Source organism: Stomoxys calcitrans, chromosome 3 (genome assembly GCF_963082655.1).
Source record: "Stomoxys calcitrans chromosome 3, idStoCalc2.1, whole genome shotgun sequence".
In the NCBI taxonomy this organism is placed as follows: Eukaryota; Metazoa; Arthropoda; class Insecta; order Diptera; family Muscidae; genus Stomoxys; species Stomoxys calcitrans.
The window spans coordinates 20,425,808-20,449,519 of NC_081554.1; the positions used below are offsets into that span (position 1 = coordinate 20,425,808).

Here is a 23,712-nt window from a genome sequence, read left to right on the forward strand (position 1 = left end):
AGAGTTCGACCGGGCCGAAATTAACGCCTTTTTACTTGTAACTATGATAATTGGACACTTAAATTGAGTCTCATATTGTCATTAGCGACCAACTTGTCCAATTGGAGAGAAATTTTATTTGGTTCTGTGTGGTTCCCCAAACATTTTCCTCCAAATACTAATATCAGTTTCGATCTCTATTCTAAAATACCTTTAAGTTAAATTCATTAGGGGCCCTATTGTCCTATAAAACAGTTTGAAAAGTTTTTTGAGTTTGGGGCAGCCGAGATTCATACATTACTGTCAAAAAATCATCCATTAGAGCATTTAAAAGCGCAACCATATTGTCCCAATCGTCCTAATTGACCATTTAGGCGTGGGGAGACCCTCAGATACTTGAAGCCAAATGTTTATATCAGATTTGTTTTCTACTTAGGGTGGCTCAAATTCATATTTTACTGTCAAAAATCATCCATTTGAGCATTTAAAATCCCAACAATATTGTGCCAATCGGCCTGATTGTCCATTTAGGGATTAAGGGGTGAGGCAGCCCACAGACACTGGAAGCCAAATGTTTATATCAAAGTTGTTTTCTACTTCTACGAGTATATACCTTTCATTGCAAATTTGCAAATTTTGCCCATGAACATTCCACTAAGGAACAGGAGCAAACTTCTCACATATCAATGAGTACAGTCCGATTCAAGTTTAAGCTCAGTGACAAGGGACCTCCTTTTTATAGCCGAGTCCGAACGGCGTGCCGCAGTGCGACACCTCTTTGGGGAGAAGTTTTACATGGCATAGTACCTCACATATGTTGCCTGCATTAGGAGGGAAAAACCACCGTTGACAATTTTTTCTGATGATCTCGCCAGGATTCGAACCTAGTCGTTCGGCGTCATAGGCGGACATACTAACGTCTGCGCTACGGTGGCCTCCGTATCTTTCATTGGAAACCCAAATTGTCACAATCTGCCACCATATTCTTTTGTGTAGTTTTTGTGTGGCCTTTCCCTTTAGTTACTTGACCGCAATTTTAGATATCCTATTTGAGTTTATGGTTTACTAAAACGATACAAACACAATTTCATTAGAATTGGTGCATGCAATTTCGAGATAAGTCCTTTTGTATAAAATTGTTTTCCATTGTAATATTCTTTTGATTCGTATTCTTTATTGTTTTCTTTTTCATAAAACCCCCCATTGTTCTTTCTCCCTGTCCCTTATCTACCACAAAAAAAAAATCTAACCCTTTATGACAATTATTCCTTTTATTACAAAACCTCCCAAAAAAAAAACAGACAAAATGGAATGCGAAAAAAGAATAACAAGTTTAGTATTACAAATAAATCATACTTAATGTCACATTATTATATTCGGACGGTTTTTGCTTTTCGTTAAAATATTAAAATACCACCACAAAATCTCATGATGGGGGATAATAGTCGCTTTAGTCGCCTCTTTTTATACTTAGCATGGTCATAAATTTTATTGCCCCTCACCATCAGTAACCAGATGTGCTGTGTCATCATTAAAGTTGATTAGTGCCACCAAAATCATTGTCATTGTCTTCGTCTACGTCTGCTTTATTTTAATTCATGCGAATTGGCTTTTTTTTATTATTATTTTTATCTCACTGTAGATAACAAAGCTGTTGGTCATGAAACCAAAAAACAAAAAAAAAAAACATTTTGTTTATCAATTAATTTGCAATTTTATCGTTATCTTGTTAAATTTTTCCATAGAATTGGGGATTACAGGTTAATAATGGTTTATTCGATTAGTTCTATGACCCCCCTTGCTTTGAGTGCCCAACACAGCGTTGGAGGGGTTGTTCACTTGGAAATCTAATTTTAGAAACATTCAAATATTAATTGACATATGGGACACATGGAAAACGTGACTGTGTAGGAATTGTTTTGATTATTGTTTATGTGCATGTATTGCTCATAGAGTGAGGTCACTCATTGACAATGTTTAGGTAGATTGTTGGTTCAGTATGGCGTATGAGTAACTATAAATATTCCGCTTTTATGGCAATTATACGCCCCATGGTTCTGCTATAAATACATGGAAATATCATTTGAGTAAGAGAAAAGTGTAATTTTTTTTGGGCTCCGGGAGTAAAATATGAAAACAAGAAGTTTATATGGATTTTATATCATATTGTAGAACTTTTATTCAAATAGTATCAGTACGTTTCCAGATAACTTTTAAAAGTATTATCTCTTAAGGAGTGTTGGTGAAGAGTTATTTTGCAAGTTAGTTTAATAAACAGACGATCAAAAACAAACTGAAGAACGATTAGACACGAATGTGCTGATAAAAAAGCAGTCTTTCTGCTGACCAAAGCGTCAAATTAACGAATATACAAATAGGCGGAGAGAACTGCGGACAGAAAGATTGACAGATGGACTGTCTATCTGTCCATAGACAACATTCAAACATTCATAAAAACCCAATTACAAATCGTCAATTAGACAAGTAAACAGACAGTGGGAAAATTGAAGAGGTAGACAAATAGACAACTGAGAGACATTCAGGTATACCATTTAAAACAAGTAACAAGTAAAAGCGTGCTAAGTTCGGTCGGGCCGAATCTTATATACACCTCCACCAGGGCTAGCATTTGTCAAGTTCTTTGAATTACTTTTTCAAATATATATGAGCTGAATCAAGTTATTGACCCCCTCAAGAGGCTCAAAAAACCAATTTGTGAGATCAGCTTTTATGGCAGCTATATGTGAATATATTAAGATCATACTTGGCACAGTTGTTGGAAGTCATAAAATTTCAGTCAAATTGGATAAGCCTTCCGCCGTTTAGGACTGAAGAAATCAAATAAGGAGATCGGTTTATATGGCAGCTATATCAGGATATGGACTGATTTGGACCATACTTAACACAGTTGTGGAAAGTCATATCAAAACGATATATGCTAAATTTCAGCTGAATTGGGAAAGAATTGCTCTCTCTAGAAGTTCAAGAAGTCTATCAGTAGATCGGTTTTTATGGCGGCTATATTACGTTATATACAGATTTAGGTCATACTTGGCACAGTTGTTGCAAGTCATATCAAAACGACATATGTAAAATTTCAAAGGATACCAATTGTACTATCTAGAGGCTCAAGAAGTCTAATCGGGAGATCGGTTATATCAGGATTGATTTAAAATATACTTTAAATGTACTCAGGCAAAACTTCAGCCAAATCGGATAAGAATTGCGCCCTCTAGAAGCTCCAGAAATCAAGGCCCATTTCAAATTTTAAGTGCCTACCTTTACTCTTTTGAAAGTTAGCGTGCTTTCGACAGGCGGACGGAAAGACGGGCATATCGAATTAAAATGCCATGACTGCCATGAATATTAAGAATATTCGAGGTTTATAAACGGAATGGCGAAATAAGTATACCCCCATCCTATGGTGGAGGGTATAAAAATGTAAAGTTCGTCAAGGCCGAATCTTGAGCACCCACCACCGTGGGTTCCGCTAAAAATTGAACCTTATTAACCCATATTGTTAATAAGGTCGGCAGGGCAGAATCTTGGGAACTCACCACCATGGATTCTGCTAAAAATTTATACAAAATAAATTTTTTTGAGGGACATAATTTTATTCTAAATACCAAACTTCTAGGATCGGTATATGACATCAATATACAAATCTGGACAAAGTTGAAGAAAGATGTCGAGTGGCTTATTACAACTCACTGTCCTAAATTTCAGCATAATCGGGTAGTAAATGTGGCTTTTATGGTCCTAAGACCTAAATCGGCACATCACTCTGTATGGGGCTATATGAAGATATAGTCCGATATAGCCTATCTTCGAACTTGACCTGCCTATAGACAAGAAAAGAACCTGTGCATAGTGTCAGCTCAATATCTCCATTTTTAAAGACTGTAGCGGGATTTCCACAGACAGAGGGATAGACGAACGGGCGATTAGATCGTTTTAGATTTTTAAGACGATCAGAAATACATATACTTTGTAGGGTCGGTAATGGGTTTTAGATGTGTTGAATGGGATATCCCCGAAACCGAAAGATATTGTACACCTCAAGCGCACGTTTTGTAGGGATTTTTGTGCATTACCCAGCAAAAAAGTTTGGAAATTAGACCACAAACAATAATTTAGCAGCCCCAACAAATTTTCGAAATACCAATGTTAGGGGCCAGCCAAATGGCGTCCGGTCCTTACAATTTTGCAGACGATCTCGCTAGCACCCCAGCTCAAACCATTTCAAATTTCAAAGTGATATCTCCATCCTCGTTTTTTTTTTTTTGATCCGGATCTCCCCATAGGATTTTCGTCGTCCAACTGTTCGTTTCGCTGTTCTACAGTGTTACATGCGTTTTAGTCCCCACGTCCTTAACTGTGTGATAACTTTCAACCCAATCGGACTTAAAGTGCGCCTTACAAAGATTCAAGAAGTTAAGTCCGAAGATCGGTTATAATAGTGCCTATATCTAAACGTAGACCGATTTCGTCCATTTTCAATCCCAACCGACCTACATCTATGAGAAGTTCTAGTGCAAAATTTTAAGAAGTTAGCTTTACTCGTTCGTAAGTTAGCATGCTTTAGGACAGATAGATTACCGATAAACACTTGCCAATTTTTCAATTTTGTATGAGAACCAATCACTTGACTGACACTCAGACACTTCAGAAACATACATATTTTTACAATAACGACAAACCGTTGCAGTTTTACAGTTAGAAAACTGCATACAATTTTATGTTACCACATGGAAATACCAGGGCCTTCCGTGTTAGATGTATGATCTTTGAATGTAGAGTACGAACAGTAGGGAACAGCTAAGCTTCCCGGCTGACACGAAATAACTTTGAGCACCGCACAGGCTGGAACTTTGAGCTCCGACTTGTGTGGTGTCCATCGTTACCACGGGAAGCTTAGCTGGAAACTACCGGGCGCCTCCACAGGTTTGCGGATGGTGGAAAGCTCCGTTTTTATGCGCAGTAGCTGCAAATGCGGCTCGGCAGTCAGCGATTTTCGAGAGGAGAGTCTCAGTGAGGAGTCAGGTGGCGCTGGCTCTTAATTAAATACTGAGTGCCAATGACACCTGAGATGACAAGGCGAGTTATTGGCGCCTTCAAATAATCAATGGCCAACAACAGCGTCTGTTCCAAGGTAAGGGGCGACTGAAGGACACATGTGCAATCCGATAAAACCCATGCGGTTGGGGTGGTGGGCCAGTAACCCGCCCCCGGAAAACTATAAGAACTACTATGAAAAACAAAGGAATAGTAAAAACGGAGGCTGATAGAATTCGCGAATATAGATAGGGATCATTACCTTGTTGCAGCAAAGGTTCGCACTGGTTTGAATATGGCGAGAAAAATACTATCTGACACTGCACGGAAGTTGGACATTGAAAAGCTCCAAACACAACAGATGACAATGGGATACTCCACTCGACTGACTCAACTGCTTGATGAAAGCATTCCTTGTTCCAATGATATAATGGCGCAGTGGCAAACTATTGCCCTCTACATGGAAAATGCCGCGAAATCCGTACTTGGCTACCAGAAGCCTCCTCCAAGAAACCCATGGTACGACCAAGAGTGTCGAGATGCTACTGAAGCCAAGAATGCGGCATATAGAGCAACCCAGCAATCAGTAGCGACGCGCCAGATGAAGGAGAGGTAGGTCATGTTGTCAGAATGGTTAAAGATGCTCCAGCAAATAAGTCTTTTGAAAGCAAACACGGTGGTAGACGCAAACCGGGAAAAAGAAAAGCCCGACGGAAAGATCAAGTTGTGGGATACACCTCGAAACTTGGAGTCAGAGAATGAGCGCAGAAGATCGAGGCGCTTGGAACGCTATTCTACGTTCGGCTAGTGCAACACATGTTCTGTCATAGCCAATTAAAGTAAGTAATGCCCAAAGGTTTCTTAAAGCTTTAAACTCCAAAAAAAATCTTTTAATCACTTAACACCTGCTTCATTAGGGTCAAATTTCGTGAATATTCTGAGTAATTCAAATATATCAGACGCCTTCTCAATATTCTTGTTGTCATCACATAATACGCCATGCGCAACTTTTTTAGCTTTTTAAAGAATTCTCATTGAAGAGGTTAGAAATTAAATTAAAATTCCCCTTTAAAATGTTTGTTGTCAAGAGCAATATAAGCAAATCAACCTAAAGGCTTTGCGTGTTACAAAATTCAGCCTGCATTTTGTTGAGCTGTAAAAGAATATGCAAATGATTAACTTCAATCAATATGTACAACAGATTTGTTTATTCCAACCTTGGCAGATGTTTAAAATGCTGCAGAATTTCCATGCATAGGGCGACCAAGTGACTGGCGCCATGCTGGCAGACGTTAAAGGATAACAGAAAAAAAAAAACAGAAGAGTTCATTCAAATTCACAACAACGATGATACGTCCATTAAAGTTGAGAAGATTGACTCCTACGGTTATAATTCACCGAGGCTGGGATTCCATGGAAACGCTAATGAATTCTAAGAAATACTAAGTGTATATGGTAGAAGACATTTTCTTTAAATTTGATGTGGAAATGTACTTGAGAAAGTTGCCACTGTGAAAGATGCGAGTATACAATGTGACTTAAGATTAACTAAGTTTTTATAAAAAGTGTTCTGGGAATTATTTATTGAGGAGTGGGTGAAAAACAAGTAAGAACACATGAACTTAATTCAGGCCGAAACTTGCATACATTTATAAATCGCTTTTCATCATATAAATGGATTTCCTGATTTGATTTATTGAACCTCAAAAATCCGTAGTATTTGCCAAAATTATAGAGGTTAGCCCCTCCCCCTATTCTATCTCCCCCTATTAAAAAGTAAAAAAAGTGTTAAGTTCGGCCCGGCCGAATATTGGATACTCACCACCTCGGGTATATATGTAAACCACCTTTCAACAAAATGCGGTGAAAACTGCATACCTTATGTCCCATAGCAGTTACATCGAAATATGTTCCGATTTAGACCAATTACTTATAAGTACAATTCATTGTTTAATTGTGTATAACAAAATATTGGTGTTTTTAGTAGCTATATGCAAAAATAAACCGATCTGAACCATATACAACATGGATGTCGAAAAGCCTAACATAAGTCAATGTGTTAAATTTCAGTTAAATCGGATTATAAATGCGCCCTCTATAGGGCCAAGACTTTAAATAGAAATATCTGTCTATATGGCATCTTTATACAAATCTTGATCGATCTAGACCAAATTGCAGATATATGTGGAGGGGCTTAACTTAACTCTCTGTCCCAAATTTCGGTAACATCGGACAATAAATGCGCCTTTTATGGGCCCAAAACATTAAATCGAGATATTGGTCTATATGGCAGCTATATCCAAATTTTAACCGCTCTGAGTGAAATTAAGGAAGGATGTCGAAGGGCCTAACACAACTCACTGTCCCAAATTTCGGCGACATCGGACAATAAATGCGCTTTTTATGGCCTCAAAACCTAAGACCGAGAGATCGGTCTTAGTACGAACTTGGCATCAAAATTTTACCCTAAGTTTCTCCATTCCCAAAATCACCACCCCACCTTCCAAAACCCCCCAGCAGGACAAATTTAGCGATTGGGACAATACGGATATCAAATTAAAGATATTTAAAGGTAGTTTCCAATGCTGATATAAAAAATTATTCATTGGTGTCTAAGGCGCCTCCTCACCCCCCCCCAAAAACCCCTCAACAGAACATATTTACCGATTGGGACAATATAGGTATCAAATGAAAGATATTTGGAAGCTGAGAACACATCTGTTATAAGAATTTGGTCCAAGGTGTCTACGGGGCACCCCAACCCCAAAATTCATGAAAACGGGCACAAATGTCTAACGTCACAAAATGGGTATCGAATAAAAATTCTTTGCGATTTGACTACGAATTTGGTATACGCAATTAGGACAGAGTCTAAATACCCTTCAATAGGACGTGTAATTCGATCGGGATAGTATGTCAATTAAAAGAAAAGTCTATGACAATATATTTCGAAACTAATGTTGGTATAGGGATTAAAGTATCTGGGTCATGTCCTTCCGTTCCGCAGGACAATAGATCGCGACAATAAAAGTCTAAAATAAATTGTTGTTTAGTTCTTAGCGTCCGGGAGAGCGATCCTCTCCTCCCAATAAATGCAACTCCAAACTGTCATGTAGGATGACCGAGAATATATCGTACTCAAACGAAGGGACGTGTCAGAGGGCAATCCCCTTCCCCCTTTCCTACCCAAAAAAAAAGCATTTTAAAATAAAATATGAAATAATATATGAAGGTCGATCAGGATAGAATAGGACAGAAATAAAAGATCTTTGATAGTAGAGTACACTTTTTACCCTCAAATTGGGATGGACACGGGAGGACCTGCCAATTTTTAAAAATTTGGTATCCCAAGTGGTCGCTTTGAAATAAGATTTTGAATGTAGATAACCAATACAAAAAATTAATTAGTGTAAAATCTGAACGAGACCCATAGGCCTAAATATTTTGATAGCCTCCTTCCTGGACATTATGGGGCTCAAACAAAACCGTGCTCTAGCACGATGCTGCCTCTAAACTCCCTTCAAACCGGTCATGGTTGCCTACTATGGCGATAAAAAATAGGTATTTGATATTAGAGAATGAATTTGATATCCAATTTTGAGGCCAAATGTTTGGGGGTCGTGTCACCCCATAAACTCCCCTAAACCAATGGGGACAGAGGTTTAAATTAAAGAAATTTAAGAGTAGAGTAATATTTTTTCTTTTTTTGCCGGAATCCACAAATATGTCTAGTTTGAGAGGTATGCACCTAAGTACGTGAGTGGCCGCCCCAATCTGCATACCCCTCAAACTAGACATATTTGCGGATTACGGCAAAAAATTGCTCAAATCTGTATCTGTTTCATGGCCAAATGTTTCAGGGAGGCCTTACCTCATAAACTCCCTCTAAAGCACACATATTGTATATACCGAATACAGCAATATGTAGCTCCAATGTGGCTTTTAGGAGTGGAGTAAGAATCTGATATCCATTTTCGAGGCAAAGAGTTTGGCTACTCCAAACTTTAATGGGCGGACCCTCCCCTTACCCTATTTTCAAAAACGCCAGATCTCGGAGATAAGTGGGGCGATTTAAGCGAAATTTGGTTTGTTTATATTAACTTTTTTTTGTATCCTTATTTAGGGTGGGTTATCTAGGGGGCCGCCCCACCTCCAAACCCACCAGCCAAATCTTATATATAAAAATCAATTTGTGTTTGTTTGTTTGTTTGTATGTGTGTGTTTCTTATAGACTCAGAAACGGCTGAACCGATTTTGTTGAAATTTTCACAGATGGTGCACAATGACCCCGTGGTGAAAATAGGGTACTACATTTTTTGATATCTGAAGGGGGGGGCGGACCCTCCCCCTCACCCTAATTTTCAGAATAGCCAGATCGCGGAGATGGGTGGTGCGATTTAAGCGAAATTTTGTGTGCTCTCATATAGTACCCCAAAAATAAAAATTTGGTTTCCAAATTTCGGATGGGGTACCTAGGGGGGCTGCCCCACCCTAAAACCTAACAAACATATATTTAGACCAATCACGACAATATGGGACTCAAATGAAAGGTATTTAGGATAAGAAAACGTATCTGATATCCAATTTTCGGACCAAGTGCTAAAGGGACCACCCCAGCCCCAAAACACCCCTAAATCGGACATATTTACCGACCATGGCAATATGGGACTCAAATGAAAGGTATTTGCGAGAAGAATACGAATCTGATATCGAAATGTAGGACCACGTTTCTGGGGATCCACCCCATCCCCAAAACACCCCCCAAACTGGACTTATTTACTGGCCATGGGAACATGGGGCTTCAATAAAAGGTATTTGAATATAGAATACGAAGCTGATATCCAAATATGGGACCAAGTGTTTGGGGGGCCGTCTCTCACCAAACACATCCCCGAAGGGGACAAATTTACGACCATAGCAATATAGGGCTCAAATGAAAGGTCTTTGGGAGTGAAGAACGAATTTGATATCAATATTCGGGAAAAGTGTCTATGGGGCCACGGCACCCCCACAACACCACCCAAATAGTAAGTATTTTCTGACTATTGCAATATGAGGCTCAAATAAGAGGGTTTTTAAAATGGACCACGAATCCGATACAAATTTTCAAGGCCAACTCACTGTGTGGCCGCCCATCCCCAAGGGAAAACATTTTTCGACCATGCCAATATGTGGCTCAAATGAAAGATATTTGAGATTTGGAAACGAATTTGATAACCTATTTTGGGGCCATGTGTTTGGGAGACGCCTCATCCTGTAAACTCCTCTTAAGCCAATGGCAATATGGGGTTTAAATAAATGGCATTTGAGAGAAGAGCACGATGCTGATATTTTTTCAGGGCCAAGTATCTGGGGGACCACCTCTCCCCCGAAAACACTACTAAATCAGAAATCATGAGAATATCGGGCTGAAATGAAGTATTTTAAGAATGGAGTACGCCTTACATCCAAACTTAAATTCGTAGACAAATAAAGATCATATGGGATTCAGATAAAGGCACTTATATTATTAAACTCTTAGTCAAGTTAGCATGGTATTTCACTAAAAAATCTTCGAAATTAAATATTCCAAGGCAACTTTTGTTCCATATAAAGTGAAAGAAGGCGCAGCGGAGCGGGCCTGGGTCAGCTAGTAAACATATAAAAAATCAATTTGTATTTGTTTGTAGGTTTGTTTGTTTATTTGTGTGTTCCCCATACCGAATATATTTACCGACCATAGCAACATAAGGCACCAAAGGGGGAGAAGAGCAACAACATAATATCCACATTGGCGCGAAAAATCTGAAAGGCCGTACCAGCACCCCCAAACAGGACTTATTTCCTGACGTGACCGTATAGGGCTCAGATAAAATAAGAGAGTAAAAGAAGGCTTAGCGGAGCGGGCCCTGACCATCTGGTTTTGTATAAAATACTAAGTATAGCCCCCATATGCCATTCCCCCATTTTACTTTACCTGAAGCCTCTAAAAACCATAGTCTTTCGCCTATTTATGGCATGTAACTGAAATCAAAAAACCAATATGACATTCACAAAACATAAAGGAAATAAATTACAATCCCATCATAGTTGCTTTTTACATCAGGATGTCCATTTCTCCACCATTCTATCATCTCCGTTTGGTAGACTATTATCTTTGGCAATTGCATTGCATTAAAGCTGAAATTCAGTTCCCATATAGAGCTAGGGCCATCATTCAAACCATTCACATCACCATCATCTTCTTTGTGACAGAGTGTGGGAAATTGATTGCTGTTTCTCCAAAACCAAAAAAAAGTTACAATTAAACCACTAAGCCAAAGGATTAAAAAAAAATACAGGCAGCAGCCTACGCCGCCTGAAACGATCTAAAATTAAATGTTGCTTGAAGTAGAAACTGTAGGTGGCGTAGTTGGTATGGGCTGACTATGGGCTGACATGGATGCGAAATGGTTTTATGCTTCAATGCTTGCTAGACCTCTTTCATTGTTTTCCCCCAGAAACTTTCAATGACAAGGGAAGGGAGGTGTTGATGGGTCATGGTTAGATTCCTCGATAAATACTTTTTTTCGAACGCACAGCTCAGTTGGTTGTGTGGAATGTGTTGGTCTAAAATACCCGATTAAAATGAAATTGTTGAACAGGCATGTAAACATAAGAGGCCTGTATATGAGGGTATTAATATGGTATGCTTTGGAGATTTAAAAATGAACGAACGAACGAAGTCATCAAATATAGCACTCAAGGACTGCAAAATAAAATAAGAAAACAGGACTTTAGATTAAAAACTTAAACAGAATTTAAAACTTTATTCATAGTGAAGCAGATTGTACCTCAAGATTTTCAAAAATTATCGTCTGGAGATCCGTTTATATGTAGGTATCCTTTTAACCTTATTTGGCATGATAGTTTGAGGTCATGATAGAACTCCTTGTACAATACAACATTGGAGCTAAATCGAAGAAGGTTAGCACCTCCTGAATTCTCTAGATGTGAAATAGAGATTGGGTTATATGACCCAAAAATTTGTTTGCGGATCGCACATCTGATCTCCGAGATCTTTAGATTTAGAAAATTTTGGTGAGGGGAAGGATCGGCCACACTTCAAATATAAAAAACTTTTGTACATTATTTTCATCAGAGTCTGAACTTCACATTTTCTGAAAGTTCCATCAAAATCGCATTCGAAGCTATAGTGATCATGCAAAATACCAAAATGCAACGCCTTGTCTTTTTGCATATAAGAAATAATGAAAGCATTGGTATGAGAAAATGTGCCCCTAATTCACTCCATTAATTAACCATTCTACCCTGTAGCTTCTTAACACCTGACGTACATATATAAATCAGAAGAAATCCGATTATAGTGGCTTAAGAGGGCTTACCAATTGCCGTTTCATTGAACCTCAGATGTATGAATTGATGAGAAACAAGTAAAAGCGTGCTGAGTTCGGCCGGGCCCAATCTTATATACCCTCCACCATAGATCGCATTTGTAGAGTTTTTTTTCCCGATATCTATTTTTAGGAAAACAAAGGATAAAAGAAAAGAATTGCCATAATATTGGAGCTATATCAAGTTATAATTGACTTAATTGTTGGAGACCATAGTAAAAGTCATTGTGTAAAATTTCAATCAATTCGAGGAAAATATGCGCCCTTAAGGGGTTCAAGATGTAAAATGGAGAGATTGGTTTACATAAGAACTGTATCGGGTATAGACCGATTCGAACAATATTTAACACGTATTTTAAAGATCACGGTAAAAGCCGTTGTACAAAATTTCAGCCAAATCGTATAGTAATTACGCCCTCTGGAGGCTCAAGAAGCCAAGATCCTAGATTGGTTTATATGGCAGCTATATCAGTTTATGAATCGATTTGAACCATATTTGGCACAGTTATTGAACATAACATAACAAAACACGCCATGTGAAATTTCAGTTAAATCGAATAAGAATTGCGCCCTCTAGTGTCTTAAGAAGTCAAGATTCAAGATCGTTTTATACGGCAGCTATATCAGGTGATTGACCTATTTGCACCATACTTAGCAGAGTTTTTGGAAGTCATACCAAAAAACGTTGTGCAAAATTTCAGCCAAATCGGATAGATATTGCGCTCTCTAGACGCTCTAAAATTCAACACCCCTGATAGGTTTATATGACAGCTATATCCGGTTATGGACCGATTTCAACCATACTCAGTGGTTGGAAGTCATAATAAAACACCTCATGCAAAATTTCAGCTAAATCGGATGAGAATTATGCCCTCCAGTGGCTCAAAAAGTAAAGATCAAAGATCGGTTTATATCGCATCTATATCAAAACATGGACCTATATGGCCCATTTACAATCCCAACCGACCTACACAAATAGGAAGTATTTGTGCAAAATTTCAAGTGGCTAGCTTAACTTCTTCGAAAGTTAGCGTGCTCTTGACAGATAGACGGACGGACGGACATGGTTAGATCGACAAAAAATGTCACGACGATCAAGAATATATTGGGTTGCCCAAAAAATAATTGCGGATTTTTCATATAGTCGGCGTTGACAAATTTTTTCACAGCTTGTGACTCTGTAATTGCATTCTTTCTTCTGTCAGTTATCAGCTGTTACTTTTAGCTTGCTTTAGAAAAAAAGTGTAAAAAAAGTATATTTGATTAAAGTTCATTCTAAGTTTTATTAAAAATGCATTTACTTTCTTTTAAAGAATCCGCAATTACAACCCAATATATACTCTATGGGGTCTCATAATCTCTCGCATATTTCGAGGTGTTACAAACAGAATGACGAAATTAGTATACCCCATTCCTATGGTGGAAGGTATAAAAATATCTTCTAGTTGCCCAATATATTCTTTCAAGCTACCAATTACAGCACAATTAGAACGTTTTCTCCCACATGTCATATTGTTGTCAAGACTGTGATAATGTTAGTCCAAAAGCTTAATTTTAGCTGTTCCCGTTCGCTGGAGGCGAAAATAAATTTTGGTACTTTTTGGTACCAAAATGTACGAATTTTGAATGGATCGTTTAGTCACCCATTATATATTTCCTTCTGGTACCTACATGTCAAATTTCAGACCTCTAGCTCCACCTGCAAAGGAAGTACCAAATCGTACCAAAATATGCGATTTGTGAATAGATTATTTAGTCAATCACCATATTTTTCCTAGTTGTAACTGTATGCCAAATTTCAAACCTCTAGCTCCATCTGTAAAAAAAGTACCTAATGGTACCAAAATATGCGATTTGTGAATAGATTATTTAGTCACTCACCATATTTTTCCTAGTTGTAACTGTATGCCAAATTTCAAACCTCTAGCTCCATCTGTAAAAAAGTACCAAATGGTACCAATTTTGGTACCAAAATATATGAATTTTAAATTGATCGTTAAGTTACCAATCATGCATTTCTTAGTTGAACCTACATGCCTCTGGCTCTATCTATGAAGAAAGCCCCAAATGGTACCAATTTTGGTACCAAAATGTGCGAATGGTGAACGTATCATTTAGTCACCCATCATAAATTTCTTAGTTGTACCTAGTTGCCAAATTTCAGACCTCTAGCTCCATCTATAAAGAAAGTACCAAATGGTACTAAAATTTACGAAAGAATCTGAACCGAAATTATAAAATGGTACCAAAATGTAGGAATTTTGAGTAGATGATTTAGTCATCAATCATTTATTACTCAGTTGTAGCTACATGCAAATTTCAAACCTCTAGCTCCATCTATAAAGAAAGTACCAAATTGCAACAATTTTGGTACCAAAATGTGCGAATGGTGAACAAGCCATTTATTCACCCCTCATATATTTCTCAGTTGTACCTACTTGCCAAATTTCAGATCTCTAGCTCCATCTAAATGGAAAGTTCCAAATGGTACCAAAATTTACGAAAGAATCTGAACCGAAATTACAAAATGGTACCAAAATGTAGGAATTTTGAATAGATCATTAAGTCATCCACCATTTATTTCTTAGTTGTAATTACATGCAAATTTCAGACCTTTAACTCCATCTATAACGAAAGTACCAATTAGTACCAATTTTGGTAACAAAATGTGCGAATGGTGAATAGATCATTTATCTGTAAAGAAAGTACCAAATGGTTCCAATTTTGGTACTAAATTGTACGAATTTTGAATAGATCATTTAGTCACCCATTATATATTTTCTACCTACGTGCCAAATTTCAAACCTCTAGCTCCATCTGTAAAGAAAGTACCAAATGGTACCAATTGCGGTACTAAACGTACATTTTCTCCCGTCACCAGTACTAATTTTCCATTTTTTCTTTTCACCCTCATCATTTTGCTCCACATGTCTTTTAAGTAAATTTTCAATATTCTACCTCTATCCATCCGCCCTGTACAAAGTTTACCCATTGTCGTACCTTTTTGGTACTTTTTTAGTACCAAAATGTACAAATTTCCAAAAACTCTTATAATCACCCAATTAAGGTTGCCGTGGTGTACGCAAGTAAATTCAGAGCTTTAGCTCAATTTTGAAAAAAGTACCAATGTACTATTTGCCCCACTTTTCCAAAAAAAAAAATTCTAAACCTTATTTCTTCGAGACGCTCTTTAATTTGAGTTCATTTCTAGCCCTTTCCTTTCGCGCTGGCAAATATTTACCATTTTATACTATTTGGTGCTTTTTAGTACCTAAACGTACGAATATCACCAAATCCAGCCTTATCCCGTACCTATGACCCGACACCAACATTCGTTCAAAATTCTTTGATTCAAGATTTAGCCGTTTGGGCTGGGCGATGATCATTTAGTCAGTCCGTCAGTCGGCAATCTGTCTCTCGCGCATCTCTTTTATATATATATATAGACTTTCTTGTATTATTATAAAACAGCTGAGCTTCATAAAACATCTGTTCAAAGTTGAAAATTGTGTTGGCACAAAAACTTTCAGCAGAAATTTGCAGGTTCTCAATTTATGAACGGTCAAAAAACATCTGTTCAAAGTTGAAAATGTGTTGGCACATAAGCTCCCAGCAAAAATTTGCAGGTTCTTAATTTACGAACTGTCAAAAATTGCTTTCTTCGCGCTCTCTTCAGCTGGTTAATAAAGTACGCGAACGACTTCCATTGAAAATTTATGCAAATTTGCACAGTTTTTTAAATGCAAAAACACACACACCATTTCAACTATAACAATCCTTATTTATGGTAACGACATTTATTAAAGAATTTGCCAACAATTTTGGCCATCTAGCGGTTGATTTATGAAAACATTTCAAAATGTAATTCGCATAACATTTGTTTTATACATACGTGTACTGTATAAACACCAATATAAATATTCTAGACAACAACCCCTATAGAATCCACAAATTCATTTCATATATCTGTTCCCTTCATTTTACAGGTTTCATCCTAACTAATCACACAAGTACTCCAACAAACTCACCACCATGGATATTGTTATACGTGAAGAGGACATCTCATTGGCTCAAGTGGGCGTTTATGCATCACTATCCTTTTTAGTGGTTTCAGTCATGGGTTTTGGTCTCTATGCCACATGTTCCAGACGTTATCGTTTAAATTGGTTCGAGAAGACCCTTCTCGAGTCGGCAAATCCCAAAGATGATGAAGAGCAGTGTCGAGATGCATTGGTGGCCGCAGCTTCTGGTTATAATGTGGATAATATCAGCGAATGTTCACGTTCCCTAGCTGGAGGCGTAGGCGGAGGAGGGGGTGGTAAGGGTAATGTTACACCCTCATCAATAAATACAGATGATACTTCATTTTGGATTCCACCACCGTCAAAGACAATACAGCAGCAGGTCTCAACCTCTGCCGACGAATCGCCACCTTCAACACCCACCTCGCCAACGGGTAGCATGAAATCGAATACTTTCTCCATAACATCATGCACTTCAGTGCCCATAGCACGAAATGAAAAACATGTAGTGCTAGCCATGGGACCCACCAGACCCAAGGTTTCATCGATGAATGCCAAACTGGATCATACGAAAATCGATATGTCCTTATATAGAACAGTAAGAGCTTAGTAGATGTAATGAATAAGGAGATCATATTAATAGGGTGTTAATTTTTTCTCTAGAAATCCTTGCAAAAAGACAGCACAAAGACCACAAATGAAGAGATGAAGGGCAGTATTCATGTTAGCATAATGTATGATCCACATGCTGGAATTTTGTCTGTTCGCTTGATTGAGGTGAGTAAAAAGTGTGTTGGTTTTTTTAAATTTAAGTTATTATCTTTTTGTTATTTTCATTAGGCCCAAGATCTGCATTCCCGCCATTTGAGTGGCACTGCTGATCCTTATGCCAAGATCAGATTATTGCCGGAGAAGAAGAATTTCTGGCAAACAAGAATACACAAGAAGACCTTGTGTCCGGGTAAGTGAAAGGCATATTCGAATTTTACAAAGGAGAATTTCAACATTTCAATAATCTTTAAACTGTTCCTGGGAGAGTGCCCCGGTAGCCGATTTGTTAAAAAGACTATCACTCTAACCTAACTTAACCCTAAACTGTACACCTATCACCACTACAGAAAAGGGATCATTTATTATCGGAAGTCATCTGATAAAAGTTATTGTATCACAAGATAACCTTTTTTGAGATCTCCTGTTTCGATCACCCTTAGATCTTCGAAAACGTTGACACAACTTTATCATAACTTCTCTATAACCACTCCTATATCGATTGTAAATTCAATTGCAAATTCTGGTAGTTGATCCAGAACAACTCTGGTGTGCCGAGGCAAACCTCCTCAGGCGCAGTTGGTCGCCAAGAGCTGCATGTCAGGCATTTACACTGCCTTATACAATTCCTGATCTACAGGAACACTCCTATAGCGCTCTATGGCATGAAAATCCAACCTGACTTCTCTATGAGCATGTAATTCACCAGACGATGATTTCGATGGCTGCTGCGCTGCCACCGATGAACAGACCGATAGAATAAAAAAAACAAGTTATGGTTCATTTCGGACCATAATTGAACTGAATATTGGCGAACATTGTAGAAGTCATTGTGTAAAATTTCAGCCAAATCTAGCAAGAATTGCGCACTTTAGGTGCTGAAGAAGTAAAATAGGGAGATCGGTTTATAGGGGAGCTGTATTAGGCTATAAATCGATTCATGGCATATCCGACACATATGTTAAAGGTCATGAGAGAAGCCGTTGTACAAAATTTCACCCAAATCGGATAATACTTGCGCTCTTTAGAGGCTCAAGAAGTCAAGATTCCATATTTGAACTATTCTTAGCACAGTTATTGAAAGTTATAACAAAACACCTCATGCAAAATTTCAGTGCAATCGGATAATAATTGCGTCCTCTAGTGGCTCAAGAAGTCAAGACCCCAGATCGGTTTATATGGCAGCTATATCGGGTTATGGACACATTTGAACTATTCTTAGTACAGTTGTTGAAAGTCATAACAAAACACCTCGTGCACAATTTCAGCCAAATCGGATGATAATTGCGTCCTCTAGAGGCTCAAGAAGTCAAGACCCCAGATTGGTTTATATGGCAGCTATATCAGGTTATTAACCGATTTGAACAATTCTTGATACAGTTGTTGAAAGTCATAACACAACAGGTCACGCAATATTTCATCCAAATCGGATAAGAACTGTGCCCTCCAGCGGCTCAAGAAGTCAAGACCCCAGATCGGTTTATATGGCAGCTATATTAGGTTATTAACCGATTTGAACCATTCTTGAGACAGTTGTTGAAAGTCATAGCAAAACACCTCGTGCAAAATTTCAGCCAAATCGGAAAAGAACTGTGCCCTCCAGCGGCTCAAGAAGTCAAGACGCCAGATCGGTTTATATGGCAGCTACATCAGGTTATGGACCGATTTGAACTATTCTCAGCACAGTTGTTCAAAGTCATAACAAAACACCCCGCGCAAAATTTCAGCCAAATTCAGCTCAAGAAGTCAAGACCCCAGATCGGTTTATATGGCAGCTATATCAGATTATCGACCGATTTGAACTATTCTTAGCACAGTTGTTGGAAGTCATAACAAAACACCCCGTGCAAAATTTCAGCCAAATCGGATAAGAACTGTGCCATCTAGCGGCTCAAGAAGTCAAGATCCCAGATCGGTTTATATGGCAGCCATATCAAAACGTGGACCGAAATAGCCCATTTACAATCCCAACTGACCTACACTAATAAGAAGTATTTGTGCAAAATTTCAAGCGGCTAGCTCTACTCTTTCGAAAGTAAGCGTGCTTTTCTGTGCCGGTAAATTGGGTTATTCGAAATTTCTTCACCACAACAAAATGCACATTTGAGGAAAGCGATGGCTCCAAAGCGTGATTGGTGTACTCTCTGAAGACGTCTCCATCAGTATTCTTCTGATTGATATATGTACTGCGTTCAGAGGTTGTTAAGTATGATGATCGGTTAATGGAGATAATTGTGGAGAGTTTATCTGATCTCAATGATATGACGGGTCTCAACAAAATGGCATTTAGTACACCATGTGGTGCAATGGAGTCGCCTGACAAGCCATCCATATACTCGTAGCTGGTGAGGGACTTCTTGTGCATCGTATAAAACCTGGAATCATCAATCAATCTGGATAAAAGGCCAGAGCCTTTAGCGCCGCTTGACTGTTCACGTATTTCGTGACAGCGGGCTGCCGCTGCCAAACCCTCATTCTGTTTCCGTCTGCTTAACCATAACACTGTCCTGCAAGCGGAAATCCGGGCGATCACCGAATGGTTGAATTGGTACGGTCAAAATGCGAGCAGGCTGAGCGTGAATATCTTTACTGATTAAGTCGGGCATTATGACTGACAATCAGCAAGGTTAGGTTACAGCCAGTATTGGAAGAGGAAGATTAACGCCATCTCTGAGGATGGCAAAATCCATATCGATTGGAAATTTACAATAATTCTATTTTTTGGATTTGGATTGAAAATTAATTGGAACATTTTGTTTGTTTTTTTTTCTTTTTTCCAGTATTCGATGAAGATTTTGTTTTCGAAGAAAGCCCCATCTCAATTGCCAAACGGGTAATTGAAATTTTGATATATGATTTCGATGCATACTCTCGACATGTGTGCATCGGAGGAGCCCAAATACCTTTGGCTGATTTAGATTTGACTAAGAAGGAGAAATTCTGGACCCCATTAGGGGCATGCGCTGAACAGGTAAGAGAATGAATCAACAAATTGTTCCATAGAAAGTGTTAACCTATGTCGTCAATTCATGTTTCAGGACATGAAAGTTGATTTGGGCGATGTAATGATGACCTTGGCCTATTTGCCCTCCGCTGAACGATTGACAGTGGTTCTTATAAAAGCCAGAAATTTGAGAATAGTCGATGATTCTCGCAATTCATCGGATCCCTATATCAAAGTGGTATTAATGGTACCGGGAAAGAAGAACAAGAAACGCAAAACAGGAGTTATAAGAAACACCATAAACCCTGTTTATAATGAGGCATTGACATTTGATGTCAATAAGGAGGCTTTGAAGAATGCCACTTTGGAATTGACAGTGGTGCATGATGGATTACTGGGTAAGTGATAAGCTAAGGGAAACTAAACCAAAACAAGTAAAAGAGTGCTTAGTTCGGCCGGGCCGAATCTAATATACCCTCCACCATGGATCGCATTTGTCGAGTTCTACGCGCGGTATCTCTTTTTTGGCAAACAAAGAATATTAAATAAGAACTGTTTTACAATTGGAGCTATATCAAGTTATTGTCCGATTCAGACCATAAATGAATGCTGAACATGGTAGAAGTCATTGCGTAATATTTCAATTCATTCGGATAAGAATTGCGCTTGGTAGGGGCTCAAGAATCAAAATCGGGAGATAGGTTTATATGGGAGCTGTATCAAGCTATTGACCGATTCAGACCGTAATGGACACGTATGTTGAAGGTCATGAGGGAAGCCGTTGTACCAAATTTCAGCCAAATCGGATGAGAATTGCCCCCTCTAGAGGTTCAAGAAATCAAGACACAAGATCGGTTTATATGGCAGATATACCAGATTATGAACCGATTTGAATCATTCTTAACACAGTTGTTGGAAATGATACCAAAACACAAAGTGGAAAATTTCAGTCAAATCGGACGATAATTGCGCCCTCTAGAGGTTCAAGAAATCTAGACTCAAGATCGGTTTATAAGGCAGCTATATCAAAACATGAACCGATTTGAAACATACATAGCACCGTTGTTGGAAGTGATACCAAAACACTACGTGGACAATTTCTGTCAAATCGGACGAGAATTGCGCCCTCTAGAGGCTCAAGAAGTCAAGACCCAAGATCGGTTTATATGGCAGCTATATCAGATTATGAACCGATTTGAATCATTCTTAACACAGTTGTTAGAAGTGATATCAAAACACCATGTGCAAAATTTCAGTAAAATCGGACGTGAATTGCGCCCTCTAGAGGCTCAAGAAGTCAAGACCTAAGATTAGTTTATATGGCAGCTATACCAGATTATGAACCGATTTGAATCATTCTTAACGCAGTTGTTGGAAGTGATACCAAAACACCATTTGCAAAATTTCAATCAAATCGGACGAGAATTACGCCCTCTAGAGGCTCAAGAAGTCAAGACCCAAAATCGGTTTATATGGCAGCTATATCAAAACATGGACCGATTTGGCTTATTTACAATCCCAACCGACCTACACTTATAAAAATTATTTTTGTAAAATTTCAAGCGGATGGCTTTACTCTTTCGAAAGTTAGCGTGCTTTTGACAGACAGACGGACGGACGGAGGGACATGGCTAGTTCGATTTTATATGTCATGAATATCAAGAATATTTATACTTCATGGGGTCTCGGACACATATCTCGAGGTTTTACAAACAGCATGACGAAATTAGTATACCCCTATCCTATGGGGGAGGGTATAAAACTCAGTAGTATAACTTTGACACAAATCTTTATATATAGACTTCTTTTTATATAATGAGTAAAATTTTTTTAATTCCTTTTTTTTTGTTCTATGCTTTTTAGGCTCCAATGAAGTTTTGGGACGTGCCATCCTAGGCAGTGGTCCCGATGTACGCCCTGAAGAGAAACTATTCTTTGAGGAAATGTTCCGCTCCAAAAATGCCACAGCCCAATGGGTGCCCCTGCAAGATGTTAATAACACACGTTCCAACTAAACATAGACGCATGTGGAAACCATAGCTGTAGCGAAACAAATGATTGGTGTCTTTGCTAGTGACCATAAAACAAAATCCACAGCGATGTTAACAGTTTGAGGGTGACTGGCAAGAATGCAGGCAGGCTGTTAGGCCTTTGACGAACATCAACTGTTATGTGAGCTGTTGTTCAATGTTAGAACTTTTGTAATAACATGTTAGGGAGCATGTTAATGTTGTTAACAGCATATTGTGAAAAGGGAATCAAGTTCAAAATACGATAGGATTTGCAGGGATATTTTAAGCCAAATCTTCAAAAAAAAAAATTGTTAACCAAAATATTTAAAGAAAAACTCTATATATTTAATTGTTTAAAAACGCTGAAAATATCGTTGAAAAAAAAACCCCGAACTTAAAGTGACGAATACAAATACACTTAGAAAAAGAAAAAGAAAACAAACCAAACAATTATTAAATGTGCTTTAATATTTGTGGCGCAAACTCCCCTTCCCCCTTCAACAAAAAAAAGAAAGACAAAAAATTAACATTTCAAATTGTGTGACATTCGAAGAAACCAAAAAACCATTTTTAAAATCAATGTTTTTTATGGTAGAAATCGATATAAACAAAAATTCGTAAAATTGGTAATGAGACGAAAACTCATAAATACATACAAATACAACACGTACATATTATTTATTATGGTTTATCTATATGTCCATATGTACCTCACTTTATATAGTAAAACTTCTAAAGAAAAAAATTATTAAAAAAAAAAAATATATGAACCATTCATTCATTGGGAAGCGTTTATTCGATGCCATCAAAACAAAAAATTGTCATTATTCTATTGGTGTCCACCCATGTTACCTTAACTTATAAGTCTTTTTGTAAAAAAAAAACCCCAAAAATAGGGAAAATTATAGATTTTATGTACACTTTTCCAAAAAGAGCGACAAACAAACAAACATTTGCCAGTACTTAAGTATTTACATTTCATACGTACATACATACATTCCAAAAACATCCTACATAAACATTTGTAATGTCTAAGAAAAAATAATTTAACAAAAATATTGCAAATTGCATTATATATATATTCTTAAATGTAAACATTTATTTAAATAAAAATGTATTAAAAAAAAAATTAAAAAAAAAATTAGTTTTGTTTTAAAATCACCAAACGAAAGTCCAAAAGGTCCAAAAGATCCAAAATGGTCGCAGCAAACAGAAAACAAGTAAAAAGGCGTTGAGATTGGCCAGGCCGAACTTTGGATATCCACCACCTCGGAATACCAACCACCTTTCGTCATAATCCCGTGAAAAATGCATAATTTATGCCCCCATTGGAGCTTTATCGAAATATGGTCCAATATGGATCAAAATCTGCACGGACAATGAGTGGTCTTCCAAGTACAAGTCACTGTTCAATCTTTTAGAACAAAATATTGGACTTTTTGGAAGTTATTTTCAAATGTAGACCGATCTTAAGCATATATGACACGGATGTCGAAAAGCCTAACATAAGTCACTGTGTCAAATAACAGCGAAATTGGACAATAAATGCGTAATTTATG

At 37.9% G+C, this 23,712-nt stretch overlaps 1 protein-coding gene across 1 annotated transcript in view; it reads left to right on the forward strand.

Moving 5' to 3' along the window:
• Nucleotides 1-23,240, forward strand: part of LOC106081725 (synaptotagmin-1) — a 50,541-nt gene extending 27,301 nt beyond the window's left edge. The window contains exons 2-7 of the mRNA XM_013243894.2: nt 16,394-17,027; nt 17,093-17,206; nt 17,270-17,390; nt 19,978-20,168; nt 20,236-20,539; nt 22,005-23,240. Coding sequence (XP_013099348.1) covers nt 16,440-17,027; nt 17,093-17,206; nt 17,270-17,390; nt 19,978-20,168; nt 20,236-20,539; nt 22,005-22,156 — 1,470 coding nt within the window. The 5' untranslated portion in view covers nt 16,394-16,439 and the 3' untranslated portion in view covers nt 22,157-23,240. The remainder of the gene's footprint in view (nt 1-16,393; nt 17,028-17,092; nt 17,207-17,269; nt 17,391-19,977; nt 20,169-20,235; nt 20,540-22,004) is intronic.
• Nucleotides 23,241-23,712: the final 472 nt, after the last annotated feature.